This window comes from Callithrix jacchus, chromosome 5 (assembly GCF_049354715.1).
Source record: "Callithrix jacchus isolate 240 chromosome 5, calJac240_pri, whole genome shotgun sequence".
Lineage (NCBI taxonomy): Eukaryota > Metazoa > Chordata > Mammalia > Primates > Cebidae > Callithrix > Callithrix jacchus.
In genome coordinates this window covers 11,005,594-11,030,096 of record NC_133506.1, presented here as the reverse complement: position 1 = coordinate 11,030,096, position 24,503 = coordinate 11,005,594, and the positions used below count along the sequence as shown (strand labels likewise).

The window sequence follows — 24,503 nt, the reverse complement described above, 5'->3', positions numbered from 1 at the left end:
TCCTAAACGCAGCACCTTTCAGATGGCAACATGTTGAAAACCATCTAAATGCTCATCCCCAGAAAGCTAATTGCATGAGTCACTGCACATTACATAGGTCTGCAATATGTTTAAATTTAGAAATCAAATAATGATGAAAAAATGTTTAGATGACTGAGCTTACCTAAATGCAGCAACTAGCGGTGCATAAATTGAGTCCCCATCATAAACATATAAATGGTCCCAACTACACTCTGTAGCAAAATGATTGAAACGAAGTCTCATTATTCTATTTGGCCTGAAAAGAAGAAAAAAAAGTAATTTATAATAAAGTTATCGTCACAACTATCAGACATTTGAGAATATAAAAATACAGATTTTTAAATTAATAATATGTAACTCATATTCCTTCATTTGTTAACGATTTATTTAGTACTATGTGCAAGAGACTACTAAACATGCAATGGGAAGCAAAATTGATGTGGTCCATGACTCTGGGCCTTACAGTCCATTCACTGGCTATTCTTTAACAGCTTCTGAACCAATCCATCAGCCCCCCGATTTCTGCACTTTCTTACTCAAATTCAGATTCCACACTACATCATTCATAAACACGCCTGCTAATCCACTAAATTTGCCAGCCCCTCTGATTTTTCATGACACTGGCTGGCAAGAGCTCTGTTCTACAGGAAACCAGTTATCTGCTGTAAGATTGAATCAGAGGGGGAAAAAAAAACTAAGCTCTCCTGGAGAAAGCCATACCTCTACACCACACCACTGGGTAGACTAGTTCTGGCGTTGGTCTCTGCTCACCAACTGCAAATGGAACTTAGATTCTGCCAGCAGTCCTACCAATTCTTTCTCCCTCTCTACAACTGCTACTCTCAATGACTATTTCATACCACCCAGTCCCAACCCCCTGCTTATGCTCAGCACCCAGACTGAAAAAAAACCCTAAAATTACAATTTCCAAAATTCTATACCTATCTGCTTCTCCTTCTGTTTCTCAAATATTTGGCATTTCCCTCATCTGGAAGGTTTGCATTCACAATTAAATCTGCTTAAGTATCACATATTTTACAAAAATAAAAACAAAAAGCCTCAAATGCCGACTCTCCCTCTACCAAATACCTGCCATACCCTTTCTCCTCCTAGTAAGGTAAAACTTCACAGAAGACTTTGCTTTCTCCAGTGCCTCTAAGTCATTCACCCCTTTACTCTCTAGCCTGGCTTCAGCCCAACACTCCATTCAGAAAGCTCTGAGAATAACAACGTTATTATATTCTGCTCATGCCTAACTCTATTTCTCCAGTTTAGACCTTTCCTCTACCTCATACTTAGCTAATATCTCTAGGTTAATAACTAAGAAAGTACATCAACAAGTAAACTCAGATAGTGATGAGTACTGTGAAGAAATTAAAAGAAGGTGATGCGGCAGCACAAAAAGTAGTAGAGAGATAGCCCGGTAAGCTTTGGACATAAGAGAACGACAAGAAACAAGCCATGTGAAAAGCCCCAGGAAAAACATTTCAGATGGAGGGAACAGCACGGTCTTAAGGGAGAAAGAGGTTGATGTGCCCAAGCAACATGGAGAAAATCGGCATGCCTGAAACACAGCAAACAGAGAAAATCATAAAAGATGAGAAGTGAGAGGTGGGGCAAGGGGCAAAAGCAGAAATCGGGAGTCCAATTTCAAGGCTACTACGTGGCCCAGGAGGAAAGGATGGTGGGTCTCCCAGTTGTAGAGATGGAGGTGAAAAGGGGTCTGGTGATGGATTGGGGAGACGCTCTGGAGGGAAAACTGACAGAACTTACCGACAGGCTAAATGTGGGGAATAAGGAAAAGGAGGAATGAATGTTTTTTGCTTAGTTTTTCGCTGACACTGAGGAAGAACAACCACTGAGAGCACATTCAGAAAAACAGTGGAGGGGGGTGTTAAGTGGCAGTGAACTGACAGGACAGAGCAGAGTTCCTTAGAGCAGCAGTTCTCAAAATGAGGTCCACAAAATGCTACAGGCCCTGAGAGCCTTATGGGGGGGGTCTCAGGAGGTCAAAACTATCTTCGCAGTAAAACTAAGATATCATGTCTTTTATCGCTATGCTGGCATTTACTAACGGTGCAAGAAGCAATGGTGAGTGAAACTGTGGGCATCTTAGAACAAATTAAGACAGCAGCAGCAAATGGTGCTAGTGATCACTGCTATTCTTCACCACCAACCACTTACAAAAAGAGAAAAACTGCCAGTTTCACTTGAGTATATCTTGATTAAGCAGTTAAAAACTGCTAATTTTATTAAATCCTGACCAATTTGTAGACATCTCTTTAATATTCTATGTGACAAGATGGAAAGCAAGTATAAAACACTTCTCTTTCCTAATAGAAGCACAGTGATCTTCTCAACGAAAACCGCTTTTGCAATTGTTTAAGCTGCAAGCTGAACTAGCTACTTTTTTCTCAGAACATCATTTACCATGTTTACTTAAAAGAACAATCAACAAACCATTGTTATTCAGAGTTGGATACCTGGCAGACATTTTCTTAAAAATGAGCAAAGCAAGCCTGTTACTTCAAAGAAAACAACTGACAGAATTCACTGACAAAGATAAAATACAAGCTTTCAAGCAGAGGAGACTTTTTGATGTTAACCAATGTGATTTTTAAAATACTATGTAATGGAACAAATATATCAACATATCAACATATGAAAGATCGGCATAATTCAATGAACTGTTCTTTTCCAAATGCCCTATATATCATGTTACCAAATCATGGATGGGCAAAAAATCCATTCAGTGCAAGAAAACCAATGGATTTTAATTTAACAAGTACCAAAAGTTCCTTCACACAGTTTCAGATTCCACACTACAATTTACTTTTAAGAAATAACTACTTTGTTTTGGGAAAGTTTGATATCAACAATTCTTAAAAAAAAAAAGAAATTACTATTTGTCAAGTTTTGGTATGGTATCAAAGAAGACTATACAGAATTATTTTAAAACACTGTACTATTAAAATCCCTTTTTTCCTACTTCATATTCAAGTGAGGCCTCATTTTCCTGACACACTTCAACCACAATAACATACTGCAACAAAGTAAATGCAGAAGATATGATAATGCAGCTGTTTTTTATTAAGCTAGACATTAAAGATATTTGCGAAAATGTAAAACAATGCCGTTCTTTCCACTACAATTTTTCTAATATAGGGTTTTTTTCATTCATATATCATTTTTACTAACATGTAGTGGGCTTATAATTGTTGCTTTTAAAGAAATAAATAATAGTTCATGGTTGTAAGTTCCAATATGGTGAATAGAGATAGTTAAACATAAACTTATTTGGGGCTGGACAGTGGCTCAAGCCTGCAATTCCAGCACTTTGGGAAGCTGAGGCAGGCGAATCACTCGAGTTCAGAAGTTCAAGACCAGCCTGTCCAACATGGTTAAACTCTGTCTCTACTACAAAACACAAAAGTTAGCTGGGCATGGCGGCACATGCCTGTAATTCCAACTACTCTGGAGACTGAGGCAGGAGGATTGCTTGAACCCAAGAGGCAGAGGTTGCAGTGAGCCTAGATCACGCCACTGCACTTCAGCCTGGGTCACAAAGTGAGACTCCATTTCAGAAAAAATAAATAAATAAACTTATTTGGAATCCTCACAGTTTAAGAGTGTAAAGAGGTCCTGAGACCAAAAAAAAATTGAGAAATACGGCTTTAAAAGTCTGCCATAAAGACAAGGAGAAAAAAAGAGAACAGCTAGAGGGACAGTGGGTCCAGAGAAGGGATCACTTAGGCAGTAACAGTTATTACAATTTTCTTATCCACAATAAAAATAGTTAGAAAAGTAACACAATATTTTAATTTTCTAATGCTTTAAGCAAACCATTAAAAATATGTAACCATTTCTAAACTATTACAGTTGGAAATACACAAATTTCTGGTGTGTTCAATTCATTTACAGCATTAAATCAACGTTAAACTTTTAAATTAATGAAGACTAAGAAAATAAAATTCACTTGTCAAATGAAAAAATATCAAATAAATGTTTTAAGTACTTTATGTTACAGATTATTAATTTGACTTGTAGGAAAAGTAATGTCACACTGACCTCTAATCTAAAAAACAAAAATTAAGTCAGCTATTACTACTTACTGTCCTTCAATGAGCCATGTGCACTTCGTTTTATATTTATAATTTCCAGGTCCATCTGTTACAAACCCAGAAGATCCAGTTAGTCTGTAATTTAAATTAAAAAAGAAAACTTAGGTCTACAATATCAATTCCATATATCTTTATATATGTTATATATTTTCATATATTAATATTTCTTAATTCTTAATACAATACAAATTAAACATAATGGGTACATTAACCCAGACTATAACCAGTGGAAAATGACTAGATAGTTATATTCAGTTTGCATAAATTTAGATGAAATGAACTTATCACACATATACAAAAAGAAGATAGAAAAATATTAAAACCAACAGGAATGAACAAAACATACCTAAATCTTTCTAGCTGAGAAGGGAAAATCACACTTTTGATGAAAATGGCCACAAGAACTTATTTATAAATATAAATTTGTTTTTAAAAAATAAGATCAAATGGTTATAAGTCAAGTGCAGTTAAAACTGTAATGATGAGGACAGCATAACCGTGCGGGCAAGCAAGCATATGAAGCCACAACAGAGTACAAACCCATCATGGCTATCTCATTGCTGCTTCTGAAGTGTTATCTACCACCCCCTCCATGAGCTTCCCATACTTGTGCCAAGAGTGAAGTTTACTAATACTTTTAGGTCTTGACAATATAATAGGAATATCCTGATATCCCACTAATGTTTCAAATGCTATAACACTAACCCTGATGTTTGAAGATCTTCTCATATATTTTAACCATCTGTGCTACTTCCTCCTTTGTGAATTAAGATACCATATTCTTTTCTTACTTTGCTACTAAGTCATCTTTTTCAAATTAATGTTTAGGAGCTCTTTTTATATTAAAGATACCTCCCACATCTATGTTAAACATGCTATAAATATATCTTCTCAGTTTACTTTTCTTCTTTGTATTTTATGTCATCTTTTTTTCTTTTGGAAAAGATGGGGTATCACTATGCTGTCCAGGCTGGTCTCGAGTTCCTGGCCTCAAGAGATGCTCCCACCTCAGCTTCCCAAAACACTAGAATTACAGGCTTGAGCCTTCACAACCAGCCATAAATTTCTTAAATTTATGGGTTTTGTTTTGTTTTTTTTATTTTTTGTAGAGACAGAGTCTCACAGTGTTACCTAGGCTTGAACTTCTGGCCTCAAGCAATCCTCCTGTCTTGGCCTCCCAAAATGCTGGGATTGCAGGCATGAGCCATTGTAATCTGCAAGTATCTGCTGCTGTACAAAATTGTTTTATTTAAGAAGGATGCTATTTCCTTCCTCATGGCTGTTTCCAGGTCATTCTTCTTCCCTTTTTCATCAACAACACCAGCCTCTCTGAACACATGCTCGCTTCTGGATCTGTCTCTCTTACTTTCTGAGTCATCTCCCAGCTTCTCCCTCTAACGCATTGAAGATATTAGCGAATTGTTCACTGTCTTCTACTCATCTGCATCAACATCAAAGATGTTCCATCCAAACCCAGCCTTTCCATTCTTAACTGCACCATTAATAATCCTTCCTCCACACCTATTTAGCCACCCCTTCTCTGGTTCCTGTTATTATCAGTAACAACATTACCACAAAAACAAAGCACCCTAACCGCTGACTACTGTCTCATCTCTCCAGTTCATTTAGACTATTTCCCCCTTTCCAATGAGTCGTCGGCCCCATGGGGACCACCGATCGACTGAACTATTCATTTCTTCACTGTTCACCACCTAGCATCCGCACATTTCACTTTCTCACTTACCTAGTTAAGACTCCATAGTCCATCACAAGAATCATATCCTGCAAACCTTTTGATTTTCTTGCCTTTCTCTCCCTCTGCTGTACTTGCCTGATAAGAGATGTATCCATGTCTTACTCCCCAAAATCCATTCCACCCCAAAATGTTAGTCTAAGCCAATCATATTTTCCTATGCCCCTTGCCACTGTCTGATTAGAAATGTGTATCAATTGGAGTTGGGCGGAGCGGGGAAAACAAAAATAGAAATGTTTATTAATTAAAATTAACTGTGAGACAGGTGTGGTGGCTCATGCCTGTAATCACAGCAGTTTGGGTGGCTGAGACAGGAGGACTGCTTGAGGCCAGGAGTTCAAGATCAACCTGGCCAGCATAGCAACACCCTCATCTCTATTTTAAAATATATATATATTTATGTAAATATATATCGTGTGTGTGTGTGTGTATATATATATATGTGTGTGTGTATATATATATATATATATATGTGTGTGTGTATATATATGATGAGGCTCTAATACAACTGACAGAAAAACCTAAACAGTAATGGGTTAACCACCAAAATAACAAAACCCAAAGGTAAGCAATCCAGAGCATGTAAGGCATTTCCATGATCATCAGGGACCTAATGCTGCTCTATACTATTGCTCAGTCATCCCCGACATGTGGCTTCTACCTCATAATCCAAGATAGCGGCTCAAGCTCCAGCTATTATACCCAAATTCTACTCAACAGGAAGAAGGAAAAGAAAACAAGGGGTACACCCTCTCTCTCCCTGTTAGGTCAAACATGAAAATTCAACTTACATTCAATTAGCCAGAAGTTACTGACATGTCTACAGGTAGAGGGAGGCTGAAAAATGTAGCCATTATCCCAGATGACCATGTACTCACCAAAACATCAGAATTCTCTTTACTAAAGAAGTAGAAAAAGACCACGATGCGTAACCATGACTCTCTGATACAGCATGTAATCTAATACTTAGATGTGAGGGCACATCTGATGGATGACTTCCAGGAAATATTTTCTTATTCTTAAGACAGTGTGTGGACAGGGAGACATGCCACCTAGATCTCCTCTTCAAGGAAGAACTTGTGCAAGCAGTAGCAGCAGGGAACATGGTCAGCAGAACACCAATTCCTTCAGGAGCTGACTTGCCACAGGTCATGCCCTGCCAATGGCAGCCCATACCATAAAGAGAATAAAGGCCCAGGCATTTCAATCCAACGTGGGACAACTCAAATAAGCAATCCTGCCCTAGAGTTCCCCTTCATCAGGCCTGTATTGGAGCTCAACTTCTTCTAATTCTGCTTCTGCTTCCAATAACATCTTCCTCTACAATATTATAATCAACTTGTAACCCAAACTCAGTCTTAGCAAATGCTTTTTAAAAAACAGCCTATGATAAACCTCTAAGAAGAGATCACCCTTCTCTCTCTGGACTTTGCTATGGTTGGATTTTATAGCTGGAAGTACTACAGCCTGAACACAAAGCCTGTGTTATGCCTGAACACAAAGGCAACACCAAGAATAGTAAATCAAAGGAATGTAAAGTCCCTGAAAAACAGTATCAATCACCCACAAAAACCACCTTACTCTAGCCTTCTAGTTTCTTAGGTAAATTTCCCACTGCTTGTTTAATTGCATGTGTATATGTACACACTTCCTTGATTCTTTGTTTTAGAGTCTAACACAAAAGTTTTTATGGCTCTCCACTAGGCTTCTTCTGCTCCTAAGAGTTTCAGTGGACTTTACATGAAGACTTAGGTTTGTAAATCAGCATCATTTTCAGAAAAGAAATACTTGTTTGTTTGTTTGTTTCAGACAGAATCTCACTCTGACATCCAGGTTGGAGTGCAGTGGCAAGCTCATTGGCTCACTGCAGCCTCAAACTCCTGGGCTCAGGTGATCCTCCTACCTCAGCCTCTGGGGTAGCTCGAACTATAGGCACACACCATTATGCCTAGCTAATTTATTTTAATTAATTTTTTTTTTTTTAGAGATGGGGTCTTGCTATGTTGCCCAGGCTGGGAAATAGGTTAGTTTTATTTTAAATGTTTACTTAGTATCTTTAAACATACATATTTATATAATTTTATAGATAATGCATAGATGTGATGACAAATTTTGTTTTTAATAAAAAACAATTCTCCTTTTATTTTTTTTAACCTACCTCCCTAGGTGCATTTAACCTACCTCCCTAGTTACTCTGACCCACCCTTGACCAAAGTAAACATTTAATCACCTAGCAGGCATTCTTAAATACTTTTCTTCATACTCATGAGCCTATGATATAGACAGAATTCTCTTAAATCATTTTTTGGTTATACAAATTATTATATACTTTTCTGCATCTCTCTTTGCTCACTCAACAAAACCTTGGGAAATTTCTCAAACTAATCAGGTATTAGTCTAATTATTTTTTCTTTATGTAGCATAATATCCCACTTACGGACTTATCGTTTTTCCTGCCTTTCCCTACTAATGTTCATTTTGTCGTCAGTTGGTTGACAATATGCACATTGCTGCAATAAATATCCCTATACATATGGCCTTACTTGTGGTTTTATTTCTAAGAAAAGAAATCTTAGGAGGAGGTATGCTAGGCCAAATGGAATCTGAATTTTAATTGTTAACCAAGCTGCCAAATTATTTTCCAAAAGGCTGTAACAATTCACATTTGCACCAGCAATGTATGAGAATATGCTATTCTCTCCATCCTCTCAGCATTAGGTGTTCCTGTTTCTTTTAAATTATATGAGTTTTTATTTTATTTTATTTTACTTTATTTTTTGAGTCTCGCTCTGTCACCAGGCAAGAGGCTGGAGTACAGTGGTGCCATCTCGGCTCACTGCAACCTCCGCCTCCTGGGATCCAGCAATTCTCCTGCCTCAGCCTCCCACTTAGCTGGGACTACAGGTGCACACCACCACACCCAGCTAATTTTTGTATTTTAGTAGAGATGGGGTTTCACTACGTTGGCCAGGATGGTCTTGATCTCTTGACCTCGTGATTCCCCCGCCTCAGCCTCCCAAAGTGCTAGGATTACATAAATTATGTGAGTTTTTAATTCAAAATATCCTGTGTTCTAATAAATGGCCAACAAGCAATTGCTGAAAGCTTAAAGGAAGTTGAGAGAGAAAGGCCAGGAATATCAACCTAAAATTTCAGGTCAAGTTTTACAGTATTGTTGATAATCTAGGTGTGGGCATGGGCACCACCTGTACACTAGAAAAAACCTGGTTCACCAAAAGTCACACAAAGGCATCAAACTGAAGGGCATTTCGATAATGCAAGGCTAGAAATATAAAGAATAATATATTCTACCACTACCAATTTCTCAGTTCAAGAATACTGAGGTAATTCTGCAGTGGAAACAAATACAGGGAGAACAGGGAACAGGGGACCAGAAGGCAGGTTTCAGAGGCATCATCTCATAGTTACCTCCTTCTACTTTACTTGTATTATTACCAGATAATGCAGTCTATAAAATCTCAACTTTTCTCATCTGTTAAGATTTTCTTTAGGGTCAAGTACCTTGGACATTAATAAACTGACCACAGTTCCTTGGACATTAAAAAAAGATCTATTGCAGGAATTTAAAACACTATTTCTAAACATATATAATTAAGTTTATTGAATGTACTATTCAATTACTTATATTCATATTGTCATCTACTAGATCTAAACATATTGAAATCCTGGCTGGGCGCAGTGGCTCACACCTGTAATCCTAGCACTTTGGGAGGCCGAGGCAAGTGGATCACAAGGTCAGGAGTTCAAGACCACCCTGGCCAGCAAGTCAAAACCTCGTCTCTACTTAAAAAAAAAAAAAAAAAAATAGCCAGGCATGGTGGCAAGCTCCTATAATCCCAGCTACTCAGGAGGCTAAGGCAGAAGAATAGCTTGAACCCGGTGGGGCAGAGGTTGCAGTGAGCCAAGATCATGCCACTTTACTCTAGCCTGGGCAAGAGAACAAAACTCTGTCTCCAATAAAATATGTTAAAATCCCATACCATGACTGCTCTACCATACTACTCACATTATTTTTATCTGTTAAGCTTTTGAGCCATACAAAATTACGGCAATTCGATTTTCATAAAATCTGCCTTTTACAATGGTAACAATCCACTTACCTAGTTTGATATTTAAATTTCACCTTGTCTAATATTGTTATAATTACTAATCTTTTGGTTATTTTCTTGTATCTCAGATCTTTATTCAACTCTTCTATTTTCAGCTTTACTTATCAAGTTTTCAACACTTTGTTTCTTCTAAACAAGACTTGGTAAGGTTTTGTTTCTTAAACGAATCTAACAGTATTTTACCGGTACAATATAATCTACTTGCATTTAGTTTAATGACTGCTATACCGATTTGATTCCTTCTAACCAAGCTTTTAATCAACCTTAGTGAAAATTTACATATAATAAAATGCAGCTTACTTAAGTGTACAATTTGACAAGTTTTGACAAATGTATACACAACATATAATCTCCTCAAACAGGATATAAAACAGTTCCCTCACCCCCAAAAGCTCTCTTATATCCCTCTTCAGGTAATCCCTCCCAACCTCTACCTCAAACATTGATCTTATCTTTCCCAATATGGATCAGTTTTACAGAATCTGGTTTAATGGAATCAGAGACAATTTTGTGTCTTGCTTCTTTTGAGCAACACGACTTTTCTAAGTATTGTATCAATAGTTTGCTCCTTCACACTGCTGAGTAGTATTCGCTTGTACGAAAATACACAACTTGTTTATTGGTGGACACTTGGATTATGTAATTACAGGGTCTTATAAATGAAGCTAAGACATGTAATAAATATACAAAATGAAATCACTGGATCAAATTATAGATATGCACTTAAATTTTTAAAAAGCTGCCAAACTGTTTCCTCAGTGGCTATTCCATCTCACAACCACATCTTCAAGATATGAGTTCTACTTATTCCACATCAGTTCCCACATTTGGTATAATCAGGCCTTTTATTGGTTATTCCAGTGAATATATGTTATTCTATCTCATTATGATTTAAATTTGTATTTTTTTTATATTTAAAGATTTTCAGAGGCTGGGCACGGTGGCTCATGTCTATAATCTTAGCATTTTAGGAGGCCAAGGCAGGTGGATCATTTAAGCCCAGGAGTTCGAGATCAGCCTAAGCAACATAGTGAAACCCTGTCGCTACAAAAAAATACAAAAAAACTCAGCTGAGTGTTGTGGTACATCCCTGTAGTCCCAACTACTTGGGAGGCTAAGGTGGAAGGATCATTTGAGCCCAGGAAGCAGAGGATGCAGTGAGCTTGGACGACAGAGGGAGAAACTGTCCCAAAAGAATAAAATAAAAAAGATTTATTTCTGGTGTTTACTGTTAATTTACACATATTATTTTGTGATGGGTTTGTTCTTATGTTTACCCTTTTTTTTTCTTTCCAACTTTTATTTTAGCTTCCAGGGGAATATGTGCAGGTTTTGCAGGGGTTTGATGTACAGATAATTTAATCACCCAAGTAATCAGCAAAATACCTGAAAGGTAATTTTTCAATCCTCACTCTCCTCATATCCTCCACTCTCAAGCAGATCCCGGGTCTCTTGTTCCCTTTCTTTGTGCCCATGTGTACGCAATGGTTAGCTCCCACTTGTAAGTGAGAGTATGCAGTATTTGGTGTTTTCTGTTCCTGCATTAATTCACTTAGGTTAACCTGCCTCCAGCTGCATCCAGATTGCTGCAAAGGACATGACTGCCTTCATTTTTATAGGTGGTAGTATTCCATGGTATACATGTACCACATTTTCTTTTTTTTTTTAATCGGAGTTTCACTCTGCCGCCCAGGCTGGAGTGCAGTGGCGCAATCTCGGCTCACAGCAACCTCTGGACCCCAGGTTCAAGCGATTGTCCTGCCTCAGCCTCCCAAGTGGCTGGGATTATAGGCACCCGCCACCACTGCCAGTTAACTTTTGTATTTTTATTAGGGAGAGAGTTTCACCCTGTTAGCCAGGCTGGTCTCAAACTCTTGACTTCAGGTGATCCACCCGCCTCAGCCTCCCAAAGTGCTGGGATTACAGGCACGAGCCACCATCCGTGTACCATATTTTCTTCAGTTCACTATTGATGGGGCATCCAGGCTGATTCCATGTCACTGCTATAGTAAACAGCCCAACAACGAAAATACACATGCATGTGTCTTTATTGTAGAAAAATTTATATTCCTTTGGGTATATACCCAGTAATGGGACTGCTAGGTTGAATGAAGTTTTATTTTAGGTTATCTGAGAAACCTCCAGACTGCTTTCTGCACTGCTGAAACTCCCAGACTGTTAAACTAATTTACACTCCCACCAGCAGTGTAAAGTGTTCCCTTTTCTCCACAACCTTGCCAGCATCTGTTATTTTTGACTTTTTAATAGTAGCCAATCTGAGTGGTATGAGATAGTATCTCACCATGGTTTTCATTTGCATTTCCCTAATGATTAGTGATACTGAGCATTGTTTCATATGCTTGTTGGTCACATGTGTCTTCTTTTCAGAAGTATCTGTTCATGTCTTTGGCCCATTTTTTAATGAAGTTGTCTAGGTTTTTGCTTCTTGATATGCTTAAGTTCCTTATAGAGTCTGGATATTAGACCTTTGTTAGATGCATAGTTTGCAAATATTTTCTGCCACTCTGTAGGTTGTGTGTTTACTCTGTTGATAATTTTTTTGTTGTTGTTTCTGTTGCTGTGCAGAAGCTCTAATTAGGTCTCATTTTTCGATTTCTGTTTTTCTTATAATTGCTTTTGGAGTCTCTATTATGAAGTGTTTGCCAGGGCCGATGTCCAGAATGGTATTTCCTAAGTTTTCTTCTGGGGTTTTCATAGTTTTAGGTTTTACATTTGTTAATATACCTTGAGCTCATTTTTTTTATATGATAAAAGGTAGAGGTCCAGCTTCAATCTTCTTCATATAGCTAGCTAACTAGCCCAGCACGATTTATTGAATAGGAAGTAATTTCCCCATTCCTTGTTTTGTTAACTTTGTTGAAGATCAGATGGTTGTAGTTGTATGGGTTTATTTCTCAGTTCTCTAATCTGTTCCCTCGGTCTATGTGTCTGTTTTTATACCAGCACCATGCCATTGTAGTTACTGTAGCCTTGTAATATAGTATGAAGCTGGGTTGTGTGATGTCTCCAGCTTTGTTCTTTTTGCTTAGGACTGCTTTGACTATTTGGGCTTTTTGATTCCAAATGAATTTTAGAACAGTTTTTTTTTTTTCTAATTCTGTGAAAAATGTCATTGGTAGTTTGATACAAACAGCACTGAATCTGTAAACTGCTTTGGGCAGTACGTACATGTTAACAATATTGATTCTTCCTATCCATGAGCATGAATGTTTTTGCATTTGTTTCTGTTGTCTCTGTTTTCATTCAGCAGTGTTTTGTAATTCTAGTTGCAGAGATCTTTCACCTCCCAGTTAGCTGTATTCCTGGGTATTTTATTATTTTCCTGTACTTCTACCAATTTTTATGTGGGTTTTTTGTTTCTATTATTGAGTTATAAGGATTCTTCCTATATTCTGGTTACAAGCCCTTTATCAGATATATGTTTTGAAAATATTTTCTGCTAGTCTATGGCTTATCTTTTTGTTTCCTAACAATGTCTTTTGAAGAAGAGAGGTTTTAATTTTTCTCCTTTATGATTGATGCTTTAAAAAAACCTGCCTATGCCAAGGATGGAAAGATTTTCTCTCACTTTTTGTCTAAAAGTTCTATAGCTTCAGGTTTTATGTTTAAGTCTTTAGTTCAGTCTGTACTAGTTTTTGTGTGTGGTATAAGCCAAGAGTCAATATTCACTTCTTTCAGGAAGGAAGGCAGGAAGGCAGGAAGGAGAGAAGGAAGGAAAGACAGAAGGAAAGAAGGAAGGAAAGAAGGGAGGAAGAAGGAAGGGGAAAGAGAAAAGAAAAAGAAATCAAATAATCATGAATGTGTAGGTCTCTTTCTGGTCTCTCTATTCTCTTCTATCAATATCTATGTCTATCTTTATAATACCATAGCATCTTGATTGCTCTAGTTTTACAGAAAGTCTTGGCTGGGCGCGGTGGCTCACACCTGGAATACCAGCACTACAGGAGGCCGAGGCAGGCAGATCACTTGAGGTCAGGAGTTCGAGACCAGCCTGGCCAACACAGTGGAAGCCCACCTCTACTAAAAATACAAAAATCAGCCAGGCATGGTGGCATGTACCTGTAATCCCAGCTACTCAGGAGGCTGAGGCACGAGGATCACTTGAACCCAGGAGGTAGAGGCTGCAGTGAGCCAAGACTGCACTACCACACTCCAGCCTGGGTGACAGAGCAAGACCCTGTCTCAAAACCAGAAAGTCTTAAAGTAGTGCAATTCGTGATCCACCCACCTCAGCCTCCAAAGTACTGGGATTACAGGTGTAAGCAACCACTAAATCTGTTCTTCTTATTCAAGGTTATTTAGGTTAATTTGGTAATCTAGGCTCTTGGCAATTCCATATACATTTTAGAATCAGTTTCCCAAAAATTACCAGGGATTTTGACTGGGATTACATCTAATTTACAGATAAATTTGGGGAGAATAAACATCCTTCCAATCCATAAATATGGTATATCCCCCATTTATATAGGACGTTAGTATCTCTCAACAATGTTTTATAGTTTTCAGTGTACAAGACAGCGTATCTTTTGTCAGATTTATCCCTAAGTATTTTAGGTTTTTTAAATGCTATTTGAATGATGGTGCTTTGATTTTATTTTCCAACTATTTCTTGCTAATAACAGATATACAACTGATTACAGACTACCTTGTACCCTGCAACCTTGCCAAACAGGTTTAATGCTTCTAGCAGGTGTTTTTTATACTCATTATTCTCCTTTTGAACATGTAATCTTTTTGTTGTTGTTGTAACACTCTGCTGAGGTCTCATACAAATCATGTCATCTACAAAGAGTTTTACTTCTTTTCTCCTCCCAATCTGTATGACTTTATTTTTCTTCCCTTATTGCACTTGCTAGGGCCTCTACATAATGTTTAACAGAAGTCATGAGAGTGGGCATCCTTGCCTTGCTCTCAATGGTGAAAAGAAAGAGTTCAAATTTTTCACCATTAAGTATGATGTTAGCTGTAGAATTTTTTGTAGATGTTTTTTATCAGATTGAAGATGCTCCCTTCTAGGTAAGGCATGGTGGCTCATGCCTGTAATCCCAGCGCTTTGAAAGGGCAAAGCAGGAAGATCTTGAGGCCAGGAGTTTAGACCAGCCTGTTGCCCAGGCTGGTCTGTCTCTACAAAAAGAAAAAAAAAAAACTTTCTAATGAGCCGGGTGTGGTGGTATGTGGCTGTACTCCTAGCTACTCAGGAAGCTGAGGTATGGGAATTTCTTGAGCTTAGGAGTTCGAGGCTGCAGTAAACCATGATCACGCCACTGTACTCCAGCCTGTGTGATGGAGCAAGATCCTCTGTCTTACCAAAAAAATTAAAAAACCTTCCTTCTTCTACTACTGGTTTACTGAGCCTTATCATGTATGCCTGTTAACATTTTGTCAGATGCTTTTTCCACATCATTTAAATGATCACATAACTTCTCTTCTTTATTCTGTTAATGTAGTCAGTTACATGGATTGATAAAGTGACTGGCTGGCTTTTTTCTTTTTCCTTTTTTTTTTTTGAGATGGAGTCTTGCTCTGAGCCCAGGCTGGAGTACAGTGGCACAATCTTGGCTCACTGCAACCTCCGCCTCCTGGTCTGTTCAAGTAATTCTCTGCCTCCCGAGTAGCTGGGATTACAGGAGTCCGCCACCATGCCTGGCTAATTTTTGTATTTTTAGTAGAGACAGGGTTTCACCATCCTGGCCAGGCTGGTCTTGAACTCCTGACCTTGTGATTCACCGGCCTCAGCCTCCCAAAGTGCTGGGATTACAGGTGTGAGCGACCATGCCTGGCCTGGCTTTTTTTTAAAATACTTTAAGTTCTGGGATACATGTGCAGAACGTGCAGGTTTGTTACATAGGTATACATCTGCCATGGTGATTTGCTGCACCTATCAACCCTTCATCTACATTAGGTATTTCTCCTAACGCTATCCCTCGCCTAGCCCCCCATTCCCTGACAGGCCCCAGTGTCTGATGTTCCCCTCCCTGGGTCTATGTGTTCTCATTGTTCAACTTCCACTTATGAGTGAGAATATGCAGTAGTTGGTTTTCTGTTCCTGTGTTAGTTTCTTAAGAATTATGGTTTCCAGATTCATCCATGCCCTTGCAAAGGACATTAACTCATCCTTTTTATGGGTGCATAGTATTCCATGGTATATATGTGCCACATTTTCTTTATCTAGTCTATCAATGAAGGGCATTTGGGTTGGTTCCAAGTCTTTGCAATTGTGAATAGTGCCACAATAAATATACATGTGCATGTGTCTTTATAGTAGAATGATTTATAATCCTTTAGTTATATACCCAGTAATAGGATTGCTGGGTCAAATGTTATTTCTGGTTCTAGATCCTTGAAGAATCGCCACACTATCTCCCCACAATGGTTGAACTAATTTATACTCCTGCCAACAGTGTAAAAGCAGTTCCTATTTCTCCACATCCTCTCCAGCATCTTTTGTTTCCTGACTTTTTAATGATCACCAATCTAACTGGAATGAGATGGTATCTCATTGTGGTTTTGATTTGCATTTCTCTAATGACCAGTGATGATGAGCTTTTTTTCATATGTTTGTTGGCCACATAAATGTCTTCTTCTGTGAAGTGTCTGTTCATATCCTTTGCCCACTTTTTGATGGGGTTGTTTGTTTTCTCTTAAGTTCTTTGTAAATCCTGGATATTAGCCCTTTGTCAGATGGACAGATTGCAAAACTTTTCCTCCATTTTGTAGGTTGCCTGTTCACTCTGGTGACAGTATTTTTTTTTTTTTTTTTTTTTTTTGGTGTGCAGAAGCTCTTTATTTCAATTAAATCCCATTTATCAACTTTGGCTTTTGTTGCCATTGCTTTTGGTGTTTTAGTCATGAAATCTTTGCCCATGTCTATGTCCTGAATGATACTGCCTAGGTTTTCTTCTAGGGTTTTTATGGTTTTGGTTTTACATTCAAGTCTTCAATCCATCTTGAGTTAATTTTTGTATAAGGAAGAGGGTCCAGTTTCAGTTTTCTGCATATGGCTAGCCAGTTTTTCCAACACCATTTATTAAATAGGGAATCCTTTCCCCATTGCTTGTTTTTGTCGGTTTTGTCAAAGATCAGATGGTTGTAGTTGTGTGGCATTATTTCTGAGGCCTCTGTGCTGTTCCATTGGTCTATATATCTGTACCAGTACCATGCTGTTTTGGTAACTGTAGCCTTGTATAGTTTGAAGTCAGGTAGTATGATGCCTCCAGCTTTGTTCTTTTTGTTTAGGATTATCTTAGCTATATGGGCTCTTTTTTGGTTCCATATGAAATTTAAAGTCATTTTTTTTCTAATTCTGTGAAAAAAGTCATTGGTAGCTTGATGGGGACAGCACTGAATCTATAAATTACTTTGGGTAGTATGGCCATTTTCATGATATTGATTCTTCCTACCCATGAGCATGGAATGTTTTCCATTTGTTCATGTCCTCTCTTATTTCCTTGAGCAGTGGTTTATAGTTCTCCTTGAAGAGGTTCTACACATCCCTTGTAAGTTGTATTCCTAGGTATTTTATTCTGGTATGTATTTTAATTTTATATTCTAAATCCCACAGGATATTATTATTGCTTACAATTAATATTCAATTAAGTTTACCCACACTTTATTCTTTCCACTGCTCCTCATTCCTGTTACAATCTCTATATTTCCTTCTGTAATCATTCTCCTCTGCTTATGGAACTCCCTTTACTGTAAGGCTGCTGATGATTAATCCCCTCTGTTTTTGTTCATCTGAAAATATCTTTAGTTCTTCATTTTTGAAGTATATTTTCTACTGGATATAGAAGGGTAGGGAGCTATAGCCTGTGGACTAACAGACTGTTTCTGTAAGTAAGGTTTTACTGGAACACAGCCATGCCCATTCGCTTAGGACTGTTTATGACTGCTTTCACGCAACAATGGCAGAATAGTTGTGGCAGAGAGCTTACATGGCTCAAGAGTCTAATATATGAACTACCTGGCCCTTTAATAAAGAAAGTCTGTCAACTCTTAGCATACAATTCTATGTTGGCATTTATTTTCTCTTCAGCACTAAAAATGTCATTCCATTGTTTTGGTTTCCATTGTTTATACTAAGAAGGTAGCTTTCAGTATTGTCCTTTTTTTTTTTTAAATAAGAAAATAAATTTTTTAAACAGAGACAGGGTCTCACTATGTTACCCAGGCTGGTCTCAAAATCCTGGGCTCAAACAATCATCCCACCTCAGCCTCCGAAAGTACTGGGATTACAGGTCTGAAGCATCATGCCAGTCTTGTTCTTGCTCCTGTAAAAATGTGTCTCAATCCACTGGTTGCTTTAAGATTTTAAACTTTGTCTTTGGTTGTTAGCAAAAATGCTGAATCTACTTTTCTTTCCTTACCCTGCTTGGTGTTTGCTGCATTTCCTGAATTGGCGGCTTTAAGCATATTATCACTCTGTGAACATTCTAGAACATTATCTCCTTGAGTGTTGCTTCTGCTCCACTCTTTTTCTCTCCTTCTGGAGTTCTAATTACAACTGTGTCCCACATCCTTCACATTCCTTTTGGTATGTGCAAAAGTAACTGTAGTTTTTGCCATTTTTGAATGCCAATGTTTAAATATTAGGTTGGTGCAAAAGTAATTGTGGTTTTGTCGTTAAAAAAAACCACAATTACTTTTGCACCAACCTAATATTTTTCATTCCTTTGTCTTTGTGCTTCTATACAGGTATTTTTCCCTAACATACCTTACTTATCTTAATTCTCTTTTCATCTAAGGCTCTTAAAATCAAACCAGTTTCCAGTGATTCTTTTTATACTAATTCTCTACTAAAATTATGGAATTTGTTAATTCTTAAAGATATTAATCATTTAAAGTGCATTTTTGATCATTTTAAAAACTGACTCCTGTGTGTGTGTGTGTGTGTGTGTGTGTGTGCGTGTGTGTGTGTGTGTGTGTGTTTCTGCTAATGGCCTTTTTTGGTCTGTCCCAAAATCCAACACAGAACTCCACAGTGCATTTACTCTTTTTTTTGATACGTAGTCTCACTTTGTCACCCAGGCTGGAGTGCAGTGGTGCCATCTCGGCTCACTGCAACCTCCACCTCCCGGATTCAAACTAGTGTTACAAACTATTCTCCTGTCTTGGCCTCCTAATTAGCTGGGAATATAGGTAGCTACCACCACGCCCAGCTAATTTTTCTATTTTTAATAGAGACGGGGTTTCACCATGTTGGCCAGGCTGGTATCGAACTCCTGACCTCAGGTGATCCACTTGCCTTGGCCTCCCAAAGTGCTGAGACTACAGGCATGAGCCACCACACAGGGGCAGCACATTTACTTTTAATGTCTTCTTAACTCCATTTTTTAAATAACTGAAATTTTAATTGAGATAACAGTAGATTAACATGTAGTAAGAAGAAATATAGAGAGATTCCTTGTACACTTTGACGAGTTTCCCCGAATGCCAACGTTTTTTAAAACTACAGTATAGTATCACAACCAGAATATTGACATTGATAAGTCGATCACATTCCAGTTTCTACTGTTTTACTTGTACTCATTTGTGTGTGTGCCAGTGTGTGTGTATGTGTGAGTGTGTCAAGTCTATACACTTCTGTCACCTGATAGATTCAGGGATCTACCTCCACAGTCAAGACACTGAACAGTTCCAACACCATATAAGGATTCTTCATATTGCCCTTTTATAATCAGCATACCTCCTATCTCTATGCCCTGGTAACCCTTAACATAGCATTTTATCATTATGCCCTTCTTTGTCTCTGGTAATTATCTTTGCTCTGAAGCCTAATTTATCAAATATTAATAGAGCCATTTCTGATTTTTATTAAATCAATATTTGCATGGTATAATTTTTCCATCCTTTTCTATTTACCTACATTATTCAATTTGAAGTAACTTTCCTATAAGCAGTATATAGTTGGGTCACGTTTCTTCATCCACTCTGTCAGTCTCTGTCTTTTGATTGGTTTATTTAGACCATTTACATTTAAGGTAATTATTAATACACTCAGGCTTAAGTTCTTATTCTTTTGTTCTTCTCTTCTTGCCTTCCTATAAGTCACTTGAACATTTTTTAGAGTCCTACATTAGGGTTCTCCAGAGAAACAGAACAAACTGGATACATGAGGGAGGATTTATTAGGCAAACTGGCTCACACAATTACAGGAGCTGAGAAGTCCCATGATAGGCTATCTGCAAGCTGGAGAGGCAGGGACAGTGCAGGACAAGTCCAAAGCCTGAGAACCAAGGGAACTGGTGGTACAACTCAGTCTGAGGCCAAAGGCCCAAGAACCTGGGAGCCTGCTTGTGCTAGACCTGAAGTCTGAGGGCCAGAGAGCCTAGAGTTCTGATGTCCAAGGAAAGGAGAAGACATGTTTTCCAGCTCCAGAAGAGAATTGAGATTTGCCTTTTTGTTCTATCTACACCCTAAACCAACTGGATGGTGGCCACCCATAGTAGGCAGGTGTAATCTTCTTCACTCAGTTCACTGATTCAGGTGCCAACCTCTTCTGGAAACATCCTCACAGACACACACAGAAAGAATACTTTACCAGCTACCTAGGTCCTCCTTAACCCAGTCAAGTTGATACCTAAAATTAACCATCAGGGATTTCAGTTGGATTTGTTTATATTGTTTTTGACTTTATCTTTTTGTATAGCTTTTAAGTGATTACTCCAATTATTTACAATATGAACATGTGACTTATAATAATCTGCTTATTAGTAACAACATTTTGCTACTTTGAACGAAGCGTGGAAACCTCACTTCCATTTAAGTCCTTTATCTTGATTTAAATGTCATCATCTTTAGTATCAGATGGTTTTATATGTTTGATTCTATCATCCAACAGGACTTATGAGACTTGAGAGGAAAAGGACAGTCTATTATTACGATTTTTTCTTTTTAAGACAGAGTTTCACTCGTTGCCCAGCTGGAGTGCAATGGTGCAATCTTGGCTCACTGCATGCCTCCTCCCAGCTTCAAGTGATTCTTCTGCCTCAGCCTCCCAAGAAGCTGGGATTACAGGTATATGACACCACACCCAACTAATTTTTTCTTTTTTTTTGTATTTAGTAGAGATGAGGTTTCACCATGTTCGTCAGGCTGGTCTCAAACTCCTGACCTCAGGTGATCCACCTGCCTCAGCAGCCCCAAAGTGCTGGGATTACAGGTATGAGCCACCATGCCCAGCCTGGGACAGTCTATTATTTTATGTACCCATATTTCTGTCTTTCCATTGTTCCCTCTTCCTTCCTAAGGCTCCAAGATTCCTTCTACTATCATTTCCTTTCTGCTTAGAGAACTTTCTTTAGCCAATTTTCAAGGGTTGTTCTGCTAGCAACAAATTCTTTAGGTATCCATTATCTGAGAATGTTTCTATTTTCCTCTAGTTCCTGAGGCACAATTTCACCAGATACAGAATTCATAACTGACAGTCCTTTGATTTCAGCACTTGAAAAATATCATGTCATGTCCTTCTCTGTGTTTTCATGACAGAAATCTACTGTCATTTGAACTGGTGTTCCCTATAGGTACTGAAAACATTTTAGATAGCCTCCATGTTTTCAGATGAGAAATCTACTGCCATTTGAATTGGTGTTCCCTATAGGTAATGCATCATTTCTCTCTGAGTGCTTTTAAGACTCTCTCTTGCCTTTAGGTTTCAAGAGTCTAATTATAATAGGCCTTGGTGTTTCACTGGGTTTATCCTACATAGAGTTTGCATAGCTTCTAGGGTCCTTAGGCTTGTTTCTTTTGCCAAATGTGGTAAGATTTCCACTATTATTTCTTTCAAACACTCTTTTAGTCCTACTCACTTTCCTTCCTCTGGAAATCCAATTACGTGAATGTTAAGTCTTTTGTTATTGAACTACAAGTCATTTTCTTTTCTTTTTTTTTGCAGTTTGCTTTCTTCCTGTTAAGTAAATTCTACACTTCCTTCCTCAAGTTTACTGATTCTGTCATTGCCACTCTAATGAGCCTGTCCAGTAGGTGGGTTTTCTTTCCTGTTGTTTTTCAGTCCTAAAATTTCCACTTTAGTGCTTTTTTTATTTCATTTATTTAGTTTCAATTAATTTTACATGGCTTTTTGCTGAGATTTTTATATTTTTTTCAGGATAATTTTTAATTGATTTTGAAGCATTTTTATGATGAATGCTTTAAAATTCTTGTCAGAAAATTCCAACATCGATTTGTCTTACATTAATGTCTGCTGATTGTCTTTTCTGATTCAAGTTGCGGTTTCCTTTGTTGATGGTGTGACAAGTGATTAATTATATCATGAACATTTTGCCTATTATGTTAAAAGTCTCTAATATAGGCTTCTATTAAATCTTTTATTTTGACAAGTAGCCACCCTACTTAGTTTTAGCACAGTTATCTTGGTCTACTCTCCTAGGCTATTATTCCAACGGCAGATTAATTTTCAGAGCCTCTGCAGTATTATTTAGCCTGCTTTGTTTATCTAGTGCCAATGAGCTCCCACTGGTCCCTGCTGGCACTGCCTGAGAGGATAAAGAAGTTTCCCCAGGCCAGGCTGCCAGGTGCCTCTTAGTCAAAGAGGGTGTGGTAGTCCCTAGGTTACTCCTAACTTCCCCAGTATTGCTGAAGTAAAAGAGGCAACCTTTGAACCCACAGAGACAAAAAGGTCTTCTGTAATGGACCACTTTCCTCAGACCAGGCCATCTGTTGTGGCTGTGTCCTTTTTGCAGGTAGTACCCACCCTGGTGTCTTCAAGCTGAAAAGGAAAATCTCAAATCCAGAGGGAAGAAGAGTCTTCCCAAACTGGATTGTTTGCTATAGCTGGGTCTCTCTTACCGGTTCTGCCAACCTGCCTCAGTGGAAAAGGGATGACATCTCAGGACAGGCAAGAAAGGAATGTGCTTCCTCTCACCACTTATGTACATGGGAATAGGGTTAGGATTAGGACTAGAGCTCCTAATTGATCCCCTTTGCCAATGCTGTCAGGCTTGCCAGATGCTTTTAGGGGGGACTTCCATTTGATTCAGGGGAGAAATGAGCCTACCTACCTAGCCTGCATCCTGTTGCTAGGTCAGAGGGTCAGGAAACACCACGTCTAGGTGGCCTTGTAATAGATGGGAAGACGCAACATGCTGTATGACTATGTTGTTCTTCCAGTCCTGTGATCCCAAATCAGTTCACTTTCTTCTTATAAACTTCAAGAATTCTTCTTTGGGTGTCTTTTATGCCAATTCCAAGATTTAGAGTTGTACTTAGCAAGGAAAAGCAGGGAAAAAAGAGTCTATATCATCTGATTTGTAATGAAAGCCTCCCTATGAGTCTGTTTCAATTATCTGTTTTCTCTCTTTTCAATTTTTAAATTTTCACATCTTATTTTTTATTGAATGCCAGGCTAAGTTTTATAAATACGTAAATATTTATTACATATTATAATATAAAATATTATACGTAGTAATTATAATACTAACTTAAGGCAATGCTTAATGCTGTCTTACTCCACAGATTTACAATTGCTTCTAGCAAGCAATAAAGCTAGAAGCAGGCTCTTTAATCCAATCAGGGATTGAGGCAATGTGAAAGCTGGGCTTCAGCCTTTGTAAGAGCTGATCTATTTTGAGTTCACCCTTAAGTACAGGGTGTAGCCCATCCTTCAGGGTTCCCAACTAAAAGCCTGAGGTATTTTCCAATGCCCCTTCTTTCTTTGCAGCCCCTGAAATCCAACTGTGTCCCCAGATGCTGCATGACCACCAAAACTCTACTTAGAATCTCAGTCTCTCTGCCATCACTTTGTGCTCAATCTCTTAGCTGCACATCTCAAATTGACCAATCACCGGAAGGGAAAAGCTATGCCAAAAGTTGGCCCTCATCCCTGAGTTTACCTTCTCTCCAAAATTTTGGTCTCTCTAGTCCTTTCTTTGCCTTGCTCACTCTCCAAAGCATTCAAGCAGATTTTTAAAACAATATTTCCCAGCTTCTCTAGTTGTTCTCCGTTGGAGCATTGGCTTAGAAAAGGCTATTCTACCACTAATAGAAATGAAAATCTACCTAATAACCTGTTTTGTGATATAAAAAGATGTTCTAGGATCATCTTATAGCATTCTTGACCCCAACATGAAATAAGCCATTTTTCTAAGGTACCCTAAGTTCCTTGTAGTGGGAATTAGTATTTACAGAACAGAGTCTGGCATTAGAAGTGCTCAATGCTACCTAGGTTGGTTTCTGGGATTTTCCAGTAAAGAAAAGCAAAAAATACATTTTCAAAATAGAAAAAATACCGTGAGTTCACACTGACATCTTCAACTCAAATTTATAATCCCAAGATTCCTACTCAACAACTTTTCTGTTTCTACCTTCATATCTCTTTTCCACACAAAACCAGGGCCCCAATCCAATATAATATTCCACTTGTTTTACCTCACCACACACTTCCAGAACAATACCAATAATACCAGCTATATGATTACTAAAAACAGTTTACATCTTTGC

At 38.2% G+C, this 24,503-nt stretch overlaps 1 protein-coding gene across 1 annotated transcript in view; it reads right to left on the bottom strand.

Moving 5' to 3' along the window:
• ATRN (attractin) overlaps positions 1-24,503 on the bottom strand; it is a 170,146-nt gene that overhangs the window by 118,371 nt on the left and 27,272 nt on the right. The window contains exons 2-3 of the mRNA XM_002747312.6: positions 4,134-4,217; positions 164-277 (exon numbers count right to left, since the gene is read on the bottom strand). Coding sequence (XP_002747358.2) covers positions 164-277; positions 4,134-4,217 — 198 coding nt within the window. The remainder of the gene's footprint in view (positions 1-163; positions 278-4,133; positions 4,218-24,503) is intronic.